General features: G+C 56.5%; 1 protein-coding gene across 2 annotated transcripts; it reads right to left on the bottom strand.

The window, feature by feature from the left end:
• Nucleotides 1-11,662: 11,662 nt before the first annotated feature.
• Nucleotides 11,663-15,953, bottom strand: LOC105472250 (neuronal differentiation 2). 2 transcript variants are annotated; one of them, XM_011725319.3, is made up of 2 exons: nt 15,605-15,953; nt 11,663-14,481 (listed from the first exon to the last, which is right to left on the bottom strand). In XM_011725319.3, exon 2 carries the CDS (start codon nt 14,474-14,476, stop codon nt 13,328-13,330), a length of 1,149 nt encoding a protein of 382 aa, XP_011723621.1. In that variant the 5' UTR covers nt 14,477-14,481; nt 15,605-15,953; the 3' UTR covers nt 11,663-13,327. The 2 variants fall into 2 exon arrangements, with proteins under 2 accessions (XP_011723621.1, XP_070939177.1); XM_071083076.1 differs by lacking the exon at nt 15,605-15,953 and adding an exon at nt 14,659-14,942.
• Between the last annotated feature and the right edge of the window lie 436 nt (nt 15,954-16,389).

Below are 16,389 nucleotides of genomic sequence, written 5' to 3' on the forward strand. Positions count from 1 at the left end.
TAACCAAGGACTATCTGAACCCTGGGACTAGGAGAGGAAGAAGAAGATGGAAGATGATCTCAGCCCCCATCCCTCCCCGCTGGATGTGTGTCTCCTGTGACCTCCAGTCATTCCTTCCATATGCCGCCTTGCCCTAGATGACCTGAAAATGGTAGGGAAAGGAGACAGACCTGGAAAGCCCTATAGTGGACCTGCAGATAGCTCCCTACCTGATTACTTATCTCAATTTGTGTTGGGCAAGTGGACAACACTGTTGATCTGGATTTGTTCTGGGGATTGCAGGGATTTAGTGACTGCTTAATGCTTATCCATCAGATTGGATTATGGGTTCCTTTTGCTCTCTCCTGAGATTAAAAAAAAAAAAGAAAAGAAAAGAAAGAAACTTCCCTCCAGAGAAATTGCCTAATAGAGATGGCTGTCCCACCAGCAGCCCCTTAGTTGTGGAATTTATGTAACATGAGGAATGCTCACTCTTCTGGTGGGGAGATATCTTCAAGGACTGAAGGGATTATCATATAACTAGGTGGGAAGGGATAAGGGAAGATGGGAGAGAGAAAAAAGAGAAAAGAGAAGGAGAAAGAAAGTATGTGGTGGATGAGAGGATGAAAGAAGGAAGGAAAGAGGAAGGAAGAGGGTGGAGATGCAGATGGCAAGAGTAAGACAGGGCTTGAGTGAACCAGACAGAATCCTGTGTCCAGGGAAGGGGCAGGGAAAATGTGCCAGTTGGAGTAAATTGCTCCCCTCAAGTGTCCCAGGGGCCCAGATAAGACTGGAATTCCAGCTTAGTCCTGCAGCTGTTCACAATGTCATTCTTCACCCAGAGCTTCAGGCAAAAAGACCCTGTGGGCCAGGACTACCGATGTGAGGAGCAGCTGCTCTGGCGAGGAAGGTGAGGTCAGATGCAGTCAAGTGCATGTGTGGTTTCCTTATGGGTGGGGTGAGGACAGTGGGTGTCTCCTGGGGTGTTTCCACCTATTCATGTGTAAGCAGTGGCAGGAGACAGATGTCACATGCTTGGGTGGGCCCTGGAGAGTGGGTACTGGGTTGATTGAGGATGAGGAACAGGAAGAGGAAAAGGAAGAAGAGAGCAGAGGGAGAGGAGTAAGTGGGAAGAAAAGGATATTGGATCTTCTTCTAGAAAGTTCTGGATGTTCTGTTATTCTCTTTTTTTCCCTACAATTTGAGAAAAAGGCCTAGACTCAGTTGGGTATGGTGGCTCATGTCTGTAATCCTAGCACTTTGGGAGGCTGAGGCGGGTGGATCACTTGACTCCAGGAGTGTGAGACCAGCCTGGGTAACATGATGCGACTCCATCTCTACAAAAATACAAAAAATTATCTGGGTGTGGTGGTGCATACCTATAGTCCCAGCTACTCGAGAGGCTGAGGTGGGATGATGGCTTGAGCCTGGGAGGTGGAGGTTGCAGTGAGCCAAGATCTCACCACTGCACTCTAGTCTGGGTGACACAACAAGATCCTGTCTCAAAGAAAAAGAAACAAAAAGAGGAAGAAGGCCCAGGCTACCAGCTGGGCACATCTACCTCAGTGTCTTTGTCTGTGGTATAGTTATAGTGAGAGTCCCAAACTCATAGGGTTATTGAGAGGATTATCAACTCTTTTATAATGCTGAGTCAATTACTAACATATCACAAGCTCCAAGTGTATGTTAGCTTCCATATTGTTGTTGTTACATCTTGGTTTTGCACTGGATCACTCGGGGAGTTATTATCATTATTATTATTTGAGACGGAGTCTCGTTCTGTTGCCCAGGCTGGAGTGCAGTCGCTCAATCTCCTGCCTCAGTCTCCTGAGTAGCTGGGACTACAGGCGCCCGTCACCATGCCCAATTTTTTGTATTTTTAGTAGAGACAGGGTTTGCACCACCACGCCCAGCTAATTTTGTATTTTTTATAGAGATGGGTTTCTCCATGTTGGTCAGGCTGGCCTTGAGCTCCTGAGCTCAGGTGATCTGCCCGCCTCAGCCTCCCAAAGTGCTGGGATTACAGGCGTGAGCCACCGCACCCAGCCCAGTTGGGGAATTCTTCGTGCTTACCTAGACCTTCTTGCTATGCCCTTAGGTTCAACACTTTTAGGTCTCCCTTTACTCACATGGAGGACTGTGATTTCCCAGATATTCAAATTTACTCCTGAAGAGAGGCAGCCAAGAGGTTTTCTGGAGTACAAAGCGAAAACCCCATGATAAGAAAAGTCGGGCCGGGCGCGGTGGCTCAAGCCTGTAATCCCAGCACTTTGGGAGGCCGAGACGGGCGGATCACAAGGTCAGGAGATCGAGACCATCCTGGCTAACACGGTGAAACCCCGTCTCTGCTAAAAAATACAAAAAACTAGCCGGGCGAGGTGGCGGGCGCCTGTAGTCCCAGCTACTCGGGAGGCTGAGGCAGGAGAATGGCGGGAACCCGGGAGGCGGAGCTTGCAGTGAGCTGAGATCCGGCCACAGCACTCCAGCCTGGGTGACAGAGCAAGACTCCGTCTCAAAAAAAAAAAAAAAAAAAAAGAAAGAAAAGTCTAGGGTGCAGGTCACTGAGTTTTCCCACCAGAGCCTGTCACGGATGGTTTTCCTGGATTCCTGAAGAAATTGGACCCTGGACCTACATCAGTGCCTCCCCATCCAGCCTGGAGCCTCAGCCATCTGCCCCACGAAGTGATCCTGTCCAGACCCCGCCCAAGCCTGTGTGGTTTGGGTCATTTCCTCCAGACTCCTCTTTCAACCCCAATTCCTTCTCTTCGTTCACTTTCTTCAATTCACCCTCTGCTCCTTTCTTGTCCCTTTTTTTTATTCTCAGGAATCTAGTTGGAAGGAAAGGAATTCCCTCACTACTTAGAGTGGGATTCCCCCACCCTGAACCAGCAGAATGGATGGTCTCCTGCTGGTGGTCAAAGAAGCATGTGGGGGCTGGCACAGGAGGGGCGAGGGGTGGCAGGGCAGTCCCCATGTCCCCCTATTCTCCCCAGCTCCTGTCTCATCACTGTCACCATTCAATCATAGCAGATGGGCTGCAGCTGTGAGCGCCAGCCCGGCACACAGGCTGGTCCGTGCCACTTGGGAGAGAAGGAAGAGAGAGGGAGGGAGAGAAGGAGGAGGGATGAAGGGAGGAGGGAGAGAGGAAAGGGAAGAAGAGGAGGAGGAGGAAAGGAAATATAGTGGAGGAGGAGAGAGGTGGCTTGCAGAGAAAGGAGACTTGGTGCCTTTAATGCCTCTCTCTTCCCAGCAGAAGAGCAGAGGCCAGGGCTGGGCTCACAAGCTGGGCAGTGCCAGGCGAGATGGGCATATGCCCTTGATTACTACCAGGACCGCAGGCCAAACCTCCACAGCCGCCACGGCCTCATAAATCAGTTTTTAAGTAGCAACCACATGGACATTTCCCAGCTGAGAGGCCCGGCCTCTGTCGGCCCAGCTAGGGCAACACTGGTGGAGGGGCAGGTGCCAGGCCAGGGCACCGAAGAGAGAGGGGTGGTCATTGAGGTTTGGTGGGAAGTGAGGCTGGAGCTTTTTCAAGCAAAACCTGGGGCAGGGGCTCCTGCCAATAGAGACTAGGTAAGAAAGTGGCAAGTGGCTGGCAGTGGGTCCAGGACTCCCTGCTGGGACCCCCAGACCCTGTGCTGGATTTCCCTGGGGAAGCTGCTTACAGAGGAGGGAGAGGGTATTGCTACTGGAACTCCTTCCCTCCAGCTCCCACCCCTCCCTAAGAACAAAGAGTCAGGGTGAGTGTGAGGGCAATGTGTGTGCCTATGCACTTGGGTATCTGAATGTGTTCACCAAGCCTTGAGGGGCAGGGAGGTGTTTCCTGATGCCCAGCCCCGGCCTGGCACAAACAGGGCACCCAATAAAGTTGCTTGAATGAATAAGTGATTGAGTGGGAAAGGGGCCAGTTATGCAGACTTGCGTGCGTTCACAGGAATGGGAGATTTCTATCCGAGTGTGTCCTGACTGGATTCTGTGTGTATGTGTGTATGTGGGGGTGTCTGTGGGTGCTCTGGTGGGAGGGGGTGGGGAAGCAGGAGATGAGGGAGCTGGCGAGGGGGATCTATTTCAGCCAACGTCCGTCCACATCCTCCTTTTCAGGACGTCTTCCCTACACAGCCCTCCCCAGAGCCACGATTCTCCCCTTCTAAGAATTCATCAGTGGGGCGGCAGCTCCCGCACCCCCACCCCCTGCCCCTGCCAGATCCCGAGGCTGACGCCCTCCTCTCCTCCTCCCCGCACTGGCCGCTCAGGTGGCCTGGGGTGCGGAGGTCCCGGCCTGGCGCAATCAGTTGCAGAGCGGATGGGGCGGGGGCGCCCAGCCTTCTTGCGCGCGGTGTCTCCTCCCTGGGTGAACAGATGTCTCGGAATTTTAGATGTGCTCTCCGCCCCTCCTCGCAATAACTCCCCCCACCCCCCACCCCACCCCCCCAGCTGGCACCGGCTGTGGCGTGGCGCCCTCCTCCTCCCCCAGCTCCCAATAGCAAAACCGGGTGATAGATCCGGGAGCTTGGCTGCAGGCTTGGGCCAGGAGGCCCGGGAGGCCCGCGGCGTGGCAGTGGCGGCTCCCAGCGCGGAGGGAACCGTTTGGCGCTGTGCGGGCCTCTTTCCTTCTCTCCTTCCTTCCCTTCTCCCGCATCCCCTCACTCCCATCTCTCCACTGTCTATGTCCTTCACGGCCTCTGTCCCACCCTACAGTCCATCCCAGCCACCAAGTCTACGAAGATCCTCTACACAGACCCTCACACTTCACGACAGAAACTCCTCCTGGCAACTTTGGTGGAATTATTTCCTCTAGAGACCCCTTTTCATGCATTCCTGAGCCGCCCCTCATCACCATCAACTGGCTGCCTGCCCTCAGTAGAAACCCCGAGTTAATCCGGAAAACGTTGGGGGGGGGGAGGACGGGAGAGAGTAGGGATTGAGATTAGGGAGGTGGAGGAGACAGGGTTGGCCCTGGCTGTGAGACACCCAAATTTTCTAATCACTGCTAATTAATGAATAATCCAATTCCGTGGACCCCCAACTCAGGGAAGGGGGCGGGACCCACAGCGGGCAGGAGGGGGCCTTGGCAAGGCTTCGCAGTCGGGGTGGTGCCAGGAGCCCTCCCCCACCCTCCCCCCACCCGCCAGCATTCCGAGGTAACAGGCATTTGTTACCCAGCTCGTGCCAGGAGCGATTGGCAGGTTCGAGTAGCACAGTCATTCCGTACGCAGATGTCCCTGCGTTCACTCTTCTGATATGAATTCTGTCAGCTCCGAATCCGAGAGAGACAAGCAGACAGCTACACAGACAGAGTCACAGACAGACACAGACACAGCTAGAGCGATTTTCTGGAAGACGCAGAACTCTACAGATATTTTTCTTCCCTGAAAACATTTTTTAAAAAAGAAAGAAAAATAAGAAACGCTCCCATTAATTTGGGGGACACTCCCAGTGCCCCGGTGAATGCCCCACCCTTCCTCTCCTCCTTGTGTTGCCTGTTCAGACTTTTTCAGTGGCCTCGAGAGCCCCACAACATCTTTACGTAGCTTCTAAGTTAAATGGTGGCAGACAGAACCTCTGAAGTCAGCGAGGTCTGTCCCTTCATGCGGGACCCTTTTGTAGTTCTAGAAATCCAGCATCCCTGAGAGTTCTAGAACACCACCAAGGTGCAAGTTCTAGCATTCTAGAACCTCTGAAATTCAAAATTCCAGAATTCCCACGAATTGCAAATCGTGCTGAGTGCCCAGTTCTTATATTGCCCTCTTCGTGGGTGAGCGGGAAGTGGGTGCTGTCCGGTGCCCCTGAACGGTTTGCCCTACGTGCCTGGTCCTCACTGGCTGCCTCCAGAACCTTGGCCACTAGCCAACAGTGCAGCCTGCCCTTTGATTTAGGAACACAGAAAGGTCAAGGCCCCCTGGCTACTGTCCCTTTCTGACGTTGCCTTCCAGAGCGGACCCCATTCCCGCTCCTGTCCTATCCTGGCCCTCCATGCCTGACCTGGCTGTCCTGCCTCTGCCCCTGCCAGCGGCTGCGGGAGCGAGCTGGTTGGTCACTGGGCATCTGTGAGCCGGCTGGGCATGAAGAGCCCCAGGGTTTGGTTCTCCCTGGGCGTCCCGAGCTAGTGAAGGAAGAAAAGGGGGGCAAAAGGGGGCAAAGAAACTGGTCACGACAGAGGAGAGGGGCACAGAGGAGTTTGGGCTGTGGTTTGTGGGGTTGTGTTTTTTAATCTTTCTTACTTTCTTTTTTTAAAAGAAAAAGCCCCCATCCTGTGTCATCATTTTTATGGGATCTGCAATTCTGGCAAAAATCTGTCTTTAATTTAGCTGTCCATATAAAAATCCTCACTGTATAATAATGAACAGATGCCATGGAATTTAAGCTGGAGCCTCGGCTCCTCCCCGCCTTCCCCCCGCGCCTGGCACCGGGCACCGGGCACCGGCTGAGTGGCACAGACTGGCACCAACGCGCGAGCGAAGTGTGGGCAGGGGGCGACCTGGGCTCAGCGCCAGGGCTCTGGGGTGGTGAAGGGGCATCCGGGGGCTGGGGTAGGCCAGGCGGGAGATTTTCCGTGTTGGTACCAGGGGAGAAGCGTCTGCGGGATTTTTCTGTCTTTTTCTACAAGATTATCAGTAGTTTAGGATTTTGGTTTGGTTTTGCTTTGGCTCTTTGTGGTTCTTCTGATATATTTTTTAAAGCACCGCCCTCCACTCCATATAAACTCAAATGTTTTTGATATTTTAATTGAGTTGTTTTTAACCCTCCCCCTGCGCCGCGCCCCAGCCTCGGCCTGGGAGCCTAGCCGAGCGCGAGTTCGCTGCAAGCGGGATCCGTTCTGCGCCCGGCTGGCCGGCAGCCTCCGCGGTATTCCCGGCGCGGGCGCCTCCAGGGGCTCCCCTGCGGCTCCTGGGGGCAGGGGTACACTGCTGCCCTCCAAGACTGAGGCTGGATGTGGCATCTGATTGGGAAGTGGGAGAGATGAAGGGAAGAGAGAAAGCCCCAGTGACCCCACTCCAATTCTCGCGCTGTTCCCAAGGGAGAAGAAAAAAACTATGTGAGTCCGTTGTCCCCTCCTGCCTCCGCCTGCGGTCAAGAAAAGGGGCACCCGCTCAGGCTTGAGGGGTTGGTTCTGAGCCCCCCACCCCCACCCCTCGCTTTTAATGCGACTCTGGCGAGAACAGATGTCCCAAACCGGGCGAACTGCCCAGACCCCGCCCAGCTGTGCCCTTGGTGAAGACTTGGCTAAGGGTAGGAACTGGCATGCAGGTTCCCAAAGGGGTTCGGGGGTTCCCGCGGCTCCTGCGGGACCTGGCCTCGCAGCCTTGGCCTCCTGGCCAGCGCAGCCTCAGGCGGGAGGCGGAAGAGACCCGGAAAGACCCGTTCCTAATTCAATTAATTCCAAAAAGAGGAATGAGACGCAGACAGATACGGAGAGAGCCTGAGAGAGAGGTTTAAATACCCAAACACCAGACACACACTCTGGTATGGAACTCCGCAGCCCCGCATCAGCCCGGGGAGACCGCGCTGCGCTCCCGCGCTGGAGCGGGCAGGAGAGTTGGCTGCGCTAGAGCCATACCCTGGCTCACACCTGGGCAGCGTCTCCACCCAACGCTGTACCCCAGCTCCCTGGGCACGGCCAGCGCCTAGAGGTTCCCTCTTCTCCTCCCCTCGGAGCGCCCCAGCTTCCGTTCCCTGCACTAGGGAACTAAGGTGACTCCGCTCTTCGCATCTCCTTCCTGAAATCCGTTGCCCTCCTTCCTGTGAACCCAGCCCTGGTCTTGGCCTTCTTCTCGGGTCCACACTCCCAGGGCTGGCGCCCCTGTCCCAGTGCTTTAGGATGGAGAAAGTTTCCAGAGCAAAACAGCCCTCCCAAAGCAGCTGCGCCCTTTCTTACCACTTCTCACCTAGGGAAACTTTGTCGAGAATTTTTAAAGCTGCAGGACAGAAAGGCAGAAGCTGGTTCAGAATTCAGAACCGGGGCAGGGTTTTAAGGTTTCTCACAGTTCAGGTGTCATTTCTGCTCTGGCCCCGTAGCCAGCGCCTGGGTATCCCAGCCCTGAAGGATGGAAAAATGACAGTGTCTTGGGCTGTGAGTTGGGAAGCCTGTTCTGACAGCAGAGGCCCATCTGCCCCTCCCACTTTTCGCAAAAAGCAGCATCCTCCTTTGAGCACACTGGAGCAGGTCAGATGCGGAGTCCTGCGCTGCCCCTCTGTTGCCATGGAGGGGTTGGGAGCATAGGTCAGGCTAAAGCTGCTCAGTCCTGGTTTCTGCCTTCTCTTTCTCCCCAGCTTCCTTAAGGACTAAACTGTAGAATCTAGAACCATATCTTAGTCCCAATCCCCCTCAACTCAATGGCTCCCCTCAGAGCAGATGAATTCCTGTCAATGATTCTGGGGAAGAGGAGGAAGCAAGGATGCCCAAGAGAGAACGAAATCTCTGACCTCTGCCCAGAAATTCTTGTGTGCATCAGCTTGTGGACTTTCCCATGAAAGGGAAAAAGAGAAGCAGTCGCAGCCCCATGGAGCCTCCAGAGTGTCAGGGTTTTCCTGCCACTGACCCTCATGGGGGTCGGTGTCCCCCAGTGATTTATCGGGCTGTTTCCCCGAGTCACAAAATCAGGGCTGGGGGTTTACTGGGAGTCCATGGCTCACTGTCTGAGTCATGGCTGGAACGGAGCTCAACGGTGAAGGGACAGGAATGGAGCTTAACAGTGAAGGGACAGGGAGTAACTACTTTCCTTCCCTTTCTTGCCAGATGGGCAAATGGCCTGGACTCAGAGATACCTCTTTTTCTCTGTCACCTTCCAAATGCTGGACTTAGAATGGGGGCTGGAAAATCAAGAGGAAGAAGTCCTCCTGATTGAACTTGGATCCAGTCGTCGAGTTCCGCGGCCCAGGGGTTGAACTGAGCTGGCTGGTGGGCGCTTGGAGATCCTGACGCTGAGGCTAGGGCAAGAAGGGCATCCTATCTGTGCCTTCTCCCCAGGCCGGGCACTACGTTGGACCCTCCCCTGCTTCTGTTCTTGGAGCATATCTGGGTGTGTGTGCACAGGCGGGAGAGCAAGCAAGAGAAAGAGACCTGCAAGGGGACGTTTGGGGCCGCATGTCCGCGCACATCTTCTTCTCCTGCTCATCACACCATCTCGCCAGGGAAGTTGAGCACTGGGGAGGAGGGTGATGAGAGGCGAGAGCCAGCCAGAGTGCAGGGAATGTGGGGGGAAGGGTCAGGAAACGGGAAAGTGGAGACTGGTGTGGATGCCGGGATTCACTAGAAGCGGAGTCACTCAGGGGGATTTCTGTCCCAAAAGGGACCCGTGCACCCCCACCTAATGTGATCACAGTCACACAGGCCCAAGAGTCGTCAGCATCTTTTTTTTTTTTTTTTTTTTTGAGACAGAGTCTCGCTCTGTCGCCCAGGCTGGAGTGCAGTGGCCGGATCTCAGCTCACTGCAAGCTCCGCCTCCCGGGTTTACGCCATTCTCCTGCCTCAGCCTCCCAAGTAGCTGGGACTACAGGCGCCCGCCACCTCGCCCGGCTAGTTTTTTGTATTTTTAGTAGAGACGGGGTTTCACCATGTTAGCCAGGATGGTCTCGATCTCCTGACCTTGTGATCCGCCTGTCTCGGCCTCCCAAAGTGCTGGGATTACAGGCTTGAGCCACCGCGCCCGGCCGTCAGCATCTTTCTAAAAGGGCTAGAATCCTGCTTCAAAACAGAATTGAGCCATGTAGGGTAGCTGAAGAACAATGCATAGAAAGAAGTCTGTGGTCTGGCCAGGGGAGCCACATGGAGGGGTCCTTTGCTTCAGGCCCCAATCCCGCCCAGCTCTGGACTTCTGAGCAGGTTCTAGGAAACTGGCTGAGTAGGGTAGAAGCCCAATTAACCTTGTTCCCAGGGCAGGATAAGAATCAGGCCTTGGGATAAGTGCCAAGTTCCTTTTCTCTGCAATTGCCCCACCAGGCCTTGCCCTATGCCATGAGTGCAGATCAGACTTTTGCAGGTTAGGATCTGGGATATGTGCCTTGCTCCACACTCCCTGCAATAAGTGAGGGGGAAGGAAGATGGGCCAACTCCTTTCTTCCATGAATAAGAGTGATTCAGAGGTTTATAAGATGCTGAAGACAGGGACACATACGGGGGATGAAGGCCCCAGTCTGTGATCTCACTCTAGAGAGGCGATGTCGGGAGAATTCCAGAGAAGGCAGTGAAATTTTGAAAGAATGCTGGTAAAAATGTTCTGAAAACTGCTGGAGAATTCCGGCGCGGCATTGGAAAGGGCCCCCTGCTCCATGTTCCCCTGGGTCAGGCACATAGACCTCCCTCTGCAGCCGGAAGGAAAGACACTGGACGAGGGTCAGCACCCCAGAGTGAACAGCTCCTGGCCTTGGCGCCTCTGCTGACTGCCTTCCTGACCACGGGGAGGGTATCCTTTCTACTGGGGGACAGAAAGGGTTTGAGGACAGACATTTAGGGGATGCAATGAGCTCAAGCTCAGAGTATAATTGGATCCACCCTTTGACATGTAGGACTTCCTTCTTCAACAACCTTTCCCTTTCCTGCTTGTCAGGGAGGTATTATTTTGGGTTCTTGGACCCAATCTTTAAAAGCCTTTGCACGCTTGACCTTAATCCTCAACCCCAACACTACAAGCTCCATTTCAGCCCTAAAACGAGCCACAGTGTTTGGAGAAATAATTTAAATGAGCAGCATCAGAAACAGCCTCCTTGGGGGACTCCTAAATGTGTTCAGGCTTTAGGATTGGAGTCTTTGGGGCTCAGAACCTTCTTCAAATATTCTAGGACTACAGCGTGCACTGAGCGCTGAGCAGGGGGAGTAGGAGGGGCTCTTTCAGGGAAGTCAGTTAAGAGCTGCCCCTGCCTCTGAGGTTCAGAGAAAAAAGAATTGTGAGGCCGCGTTATCTGAGCAGGAGATACTCATCCAGTGCCTTTCCTCCCTTCTAAGCCCTTAGGGTTCCCTCTGTTCAGAACTGTACCAGGCAGGAAGAAATCAGCCCAGATTTGGATGGGGTGGGCACCTGCTGCCCTGTCCCAGGGGAGAACATGGTTAGGTTTCTCTCTACTGGGTGGGCACTCAGACTCAGCCACCTCATAGACCTCTGGGGGTGTTCCTCCAACCTTGTCGACACCCCTAAAAATGTCAACATTCCTGAGACCAAAATGGCTGATTCCCCTGAGTCCACCCAAACACAACTTTAAGATGAAAAAGGGGCCTCCCGCATTAATATTTCATCTTCATGACCTTATACTTTTTTTTGTTTGTTTAAAAATACCCCTGTCTGGTTCAATGGTTGTCTCTTTGTCTCTGCCCACTTGCTTTTTGCAACAGTGGGCAGAGAGTTGTAAAATGACGGGCTGTTTCCAACTTGATCATTTTTCGGTGATGAAAAGGTATTTTGTTTTCAAGGGAGGTGCCTGTGCATGTCCGGGAGTGAAGAAGTGTAAGGATGTCAGTGCTTTAGTGCTGGGAAGGTGCGAGCCTGGGTTGGGTCCAGGAGGGGTAGCTAGTATAGCCCAGTGGGTGTATGGGGGGTGGTTAGGGCGGGAATCCTACCCAAGAATGTCCAGGGTCCCTCTCTTTGGCCTCTGCACAGTCACTTGACACTCTGCCTTCATGACCCCAGCCCCAGCTCAAATCTTCTCTCCCTGCTCAATGAAATGAGGCCACCGTGAGAAACCGGTCCGGCTTTGCATCTCATTTACATAAATATTTATTAATCGTCATTAAACTGAACAGAAACACGCAATGCACTTCGGGTGTCCGACGGGAGTTTCATCTTCGCTACAAGAGGAAGGTAAAATTGCGTGTGTGTGGGTGAGTGTGTGGGTGTGTCGCCTGTGGGTTTGCATTTTTGCATCGTGTATTTGGATGCCTGATCCCCTGCCTCCGGTGGGGAGAAGGTCTCCTTTTGCCCCTTTTTGGGGGAACCTCCAGCAGGAGCCCTCAGACCTCTCCCCGCCCACCCACCAGCTAAAGCCAGGAGGACTCCTTGGACCAAAAAATACTCTCTCCAGACACCGGAAATCGCCCTGCGCCTGGCACCCACCGAGGCACAGTCCGGGCAGGAGTGGGGCTGCCCCCAGGTCTCCATCCCCACCCCTCACCCCAGGAGGGGACAGAAGTGCCCGCGGGGAGGAGGAGCCGGCGAGCTCACCTCCTTCTGCCCCCCCGGACGTCGGCGCCGGGCCTGTTTGTGCGTGCGGTGTGGTGTGCGTGTGTCTTTCATGCAAACCCTCCCTCCCCAAACCGACCCCCCAACAGTTTGCCATTCCATACAAATTTGGAAACAGGTTTTTAAAAAACAGCATGACGCACAACGGGGACGGGGCGGGGGAGGGCAGTGGCACTGGGGCCCCAAATCTCCGAGTCACTGATTGTAAGAACCTGGGGAGGGGGAGGGGGCGGCGCGGGCCCCCACTTCACCAAAGTGCACAGATCCGCGCTCGGGCGGGGCGGCCCGCGGGCCGGGCGGGGCATCCCGGGGCCGGGCCGGGCCGCGAGGCTCAGTGGAGCCTCCTTGCATAGATATTTGTGTCTTTGATTATTGGTAGTAGTGGTTTTTTTGTTTGTTTTTTTTTTTGTTTTTTGTTTTTTTTGCCTTTTATTGCTTCTAAAAGTCCTTACTGCGTTTTCTCTCCGATCCGGACTCTGCGTTCGGCTTCCGTCGCGTCTTAGCTTTTTTTTTTTTTTTTTTTTTTCTTTTGTATGTTTGTTTGTTTAAAAAAAGGAAAAGGGAAAAACAGATTCTAGTTACAAATTTTCTTGGCCTCTCTCTCCTCTCAATCCGCTTCCCCTCCCGCCAAAATTAAAATCGCAAAACGCGGAGACTGGAGGTTGGGGGTGAGGGCGTTCCAGGCCCGGGCTCCGGCGCCCTGACTTCTACCCTCTTCAAGAAAGAGGGAGCGCCTGACTCCTTTTTGCCTCGGCAGCTTGGTGTCTGTTTTTAAAATAATAATGAGAGGGTAAAACGCGTTCCATCGCTCAGCTGCCCCCTTACCAACGCCTTGGGCCTGCAGGGAGGAGGAAACCTCAGCGAAGATATTGGGAATGGGGGAGGGGGTGTCTCCAGGGAGCGCCCGGAGACTGGTCCCTGGAGAAGCACTCCTTGGGAGAGAGGAGGAGGGAACCCCTTGGGGAGAGAGAAGGCGAGTCCGCTGGGGGAAGCGAGGCCCCTGGGACGGGCCACCCACAGGTAACAGGACTGCGCTGCCCCAGGAGAGCGGCAGGACCGGTGGCCCGCTCCCCGCGCCCGGCGCTGGGGTCGGTGGGGGTGTCCCTGCGCTCTGGGGGCTGGGGACAGGGGGGCGGGCAAAGGCAAAAGAAAAAGAAGGGAGCCGGCGCGAAGTCTCAGTTATGAAAAAACGCATTGAGCTCCTCATACATGGGGCCCCGGTCGTGGTGAAGGTGCATATCGTAAGACAAGAGATTCTCCGAGTGGACGCCCCCGCGCACAGCCGACGAGCCGAAGACTAGCCCGTGGCCCGTGGGCCGCGAGCCGGGCAGCGCCGAGTAGTGCATAGAGTAGTGGTAGCTTTTCTCGTGGTCGGGCGAGGAGTCCTGCTTGAGCGAGAAGTTGCCATTGAGACAGAGCGGGGGGCTGAGCGGGCCCTCGTACTCGGAGCTGTTGTAGTCCGGGCTCGCGCCGCCACCGCCTGCCGCAGCATACAGCGTCTCGTAGGCGGCGCAGTAGCCGTGGGTCCGCAGGGCGTGCGCCGCGCCGCCGCCCAAGCCGCCGGCCGCCTGGCACTGTGCGCCCGCCAGGCGCGAGCACGGATACGGGTAGGGGTGCATGGCGAACGGGCCGCCCGAGCCGTGGAAGCGGCCGGCACCGTCGGCGCCTTGCTCCGTGAGGAAGTTGCGCGAGTTGAGCTGCAGACAGCCGGCCACCAGATTGGTGGTGGGCTGCGACAGACCCTTGCACAGAGTCTGCACGTAGGACACTAGGTCTGGCCGCTTGCCGGAGCGCAGGATCTCCGAGAGCGCCCAGATGTAGTTCTTGGCTAGGCGTAGCGTCTCGATCTTGGACAACTTCTGCGTCTTGGAGTAGCAGGGCACCACCTTGCGCAGGTTGTCCAGGGCTGCGTTCAGGTCGTGCATGCGGTTGCGCTCCCGCGCGTTCGCCTTCTGTCGCCGAAGCTTGGAGCGCTCCAAGCGCGCCTTGGTCATCTTGCGCTTCTTGGGTCCGCGCTTCTTGGGCCGCTCGCCCTCCGCCTCGTCCAGTCCTTCTTCCTCCTCTTCTTCCTCCTCCTCCTCGCCCCCCAGCTCGCCTTCCTCCTTGACCTCGGCCAACGTGGCCTCCGGCCCCTCTTCTCCACGGAGAGGAACTGGCTTGGCCGCCCGGGCTGGCCCCGGAGCCCCCGGCCCGGGCGCAGGCGGTGGCGGTGGCGGCGCGTCGCCCTTGTCGCTCCTCGGCTCGTCGTCTTCGCCGTCGCCCCAGCTGGCGAACTTGGGCACGTCCGAGAGAAGGCCGGGCTCGCTGAACAGGCGGGTCAGCATGGTGCCTGAGGGCGCCCCGTGGGCGGGAAGGGGAGACAGACAGCACAAAGTGAGGGGCACGCTGGGGTCACGACGTCCCCCACAACCCGTCTCCACCCCCGAGTCTCGTGCAGGCTCCTGCCTAGGCTACCCTGGATGCCCACCTCCGCCGCCTGCCCCGCCCAGAGCCGGCCCAGCCCTACCCGGCTGCCGGCCTGGGATCTCGGCCCAGGCCCTCTCCCAGGCTCTGGGCCCCGGCTCCGCCCCTCGCTTGAATCGCGGGCTGCTCCCCGCGCCTGCTTCTTCTCAGGGTCAGGGCAGAGACCGGGTGGGGATTTTAGGGACCAGATATCTTTGCCAGGGAAGGCGGCGCACTCGCCCTGAAAGCCTGTTCTCTCCTGGCAGTGGAGACAGGCTGGTCGGCCGCCGGTGGGGACAGCTGCCCCGCTCAGCGCTCTCTCGGCCCGGGCCCCTCGGCCCAGCTCCCTTACCCCTCCCGTGGCTCTCACCCCCACGCTCCCTAATCCAATTTGCAACTTGGCTGCGCGCCGCCCCTTGCTTGGCCCCCACCCCCGCACCCCCAATTCCAGAGGCGGGAGGATCGTCTCCTGTAGCCGATGCGTCCCCAGCTCCCGGAGCCGGCTCTGGGCGGTGAGGACTGAAGCAGCAGGGCATGGGGAGGAGACTGAGAGAAACGAGCCCAGTCCGTCCCCCCTACGGTCAGGGACCCCCTTCCCCCTTCAAGCTGCCTCCCTCCCACACGGCTCTTCAGATCTCGTTGTATTTGGGGATTGATGGGGAAAAATCCAAATTTGTTTGTTTGCTTCCCTTTTTTTGGTGGTGGGGAAAGGTCGCAGGCTTTTTGGGACAACCATGGAGGGGTCCTCCGTCTCGGCCTCTTCGCATCTCCCCCTCCATGATCCTGCCTTCCCCCCACCCCCACCGAGCCCATCGCAGGCAGACACCTCCTCTGCAGCCCCCTGCGCTGCAGCCCCAAAGGGAGAGAGAATCTGGGGCGCCTCCGATGCCCACTCAATGAGGAGGGCACCATCCCAGGAAGGAGGTATTTGAGGACCCTCCTTTCGGCCGAAGCTGCCGCCCCCCCTCCCAACCGGCGGGTCAGATCTAGCTCCCTTTCGGACAACTTACCTCGGAGAGGAGTCAAGGGGAGAGGGGAGGGGAGGGGGGGAGGGGGCAAGAGAGAGAGGGGGGAGAAGCGGGATCTTCTCGCTTATTTCATTGTTCCCCCATCTTCAGGGAGCGGGGGCAGCGGCTCCTCAAGGCGGCGGGCGCCGGCGTCTTCAGAGCGCCATGCGAACCGCGGAGCGAGTGTGGCATCTCTACCAGGCGGGGTACCAGCCTCTATGCCAGGCCATATGGGCTTGGCACGTCACGGGCAGCAGCTATCACATGAGAGACGGTGATTGGCATGCGTCTGCACTGGGGGAGAGCCGGCTCCCCCGGGACCCGCCGCCATCTGTCACTCTCTACTCCAAAAAAAAAAAATTAAATAAATAAAGGAAATAAATAAATATTTCTGCTGCCCTCCCCTCCCCGCCCAACGCAGGGAAAGCAGGGATTGAGAGGAAGGTGGGAGGAGTTGCCCCCCTGGATATAGAGTCCCCCACATGGGAACAATGGGGTGGCAAGGCTGGACACTGGGGACTCATGGTAGCCAATTCTATCCTCCCTCAGGGTCCCGCTCTGTCCATTTCCTCCCCTGCAGGCCCCCAAGGTGGGTCAGGGACCAGACCCTGGGCTGGGGAGAGGGGACCTCTGTGCTTGCCCCCACTCCCCAGGAGGGTCCCCTTGGCCACAAAGGGACAGCTGAGGCCCCCTCCCAGGAAGGCTGTAAGGGGCGTCCCTGGCCCGAGCCCCATAGGTAGATATTGGCACCATGCCATCCCTCATCCCTGTCTGCCCCTCCCCCACCC

This window comes from Macaca nemestrina, chromosome 17 (assembly GCF_043159975.1).
Source record: "Macaca nemestrina isolate mMacNem1 chromosome 17, mMacNem.hap1, whole genome shotgun sequence".
Lineage (NCBI taxonomy): Eukaryota > Metazoa > Chordata > Mammalia > Primates > Cercopithecidae > Macaca > Macaca nemestrina.

What these genes read in the sequence shown, in the direction of transcription:
- LOC105472250 (XM_011725319.3), bottom strand. Translation starts at nt 14,476, where the DNA reads ATGCTGACCCGCCTGTTCAGCGAGCCCGGCCTTCTCTCGGACGTGCCC.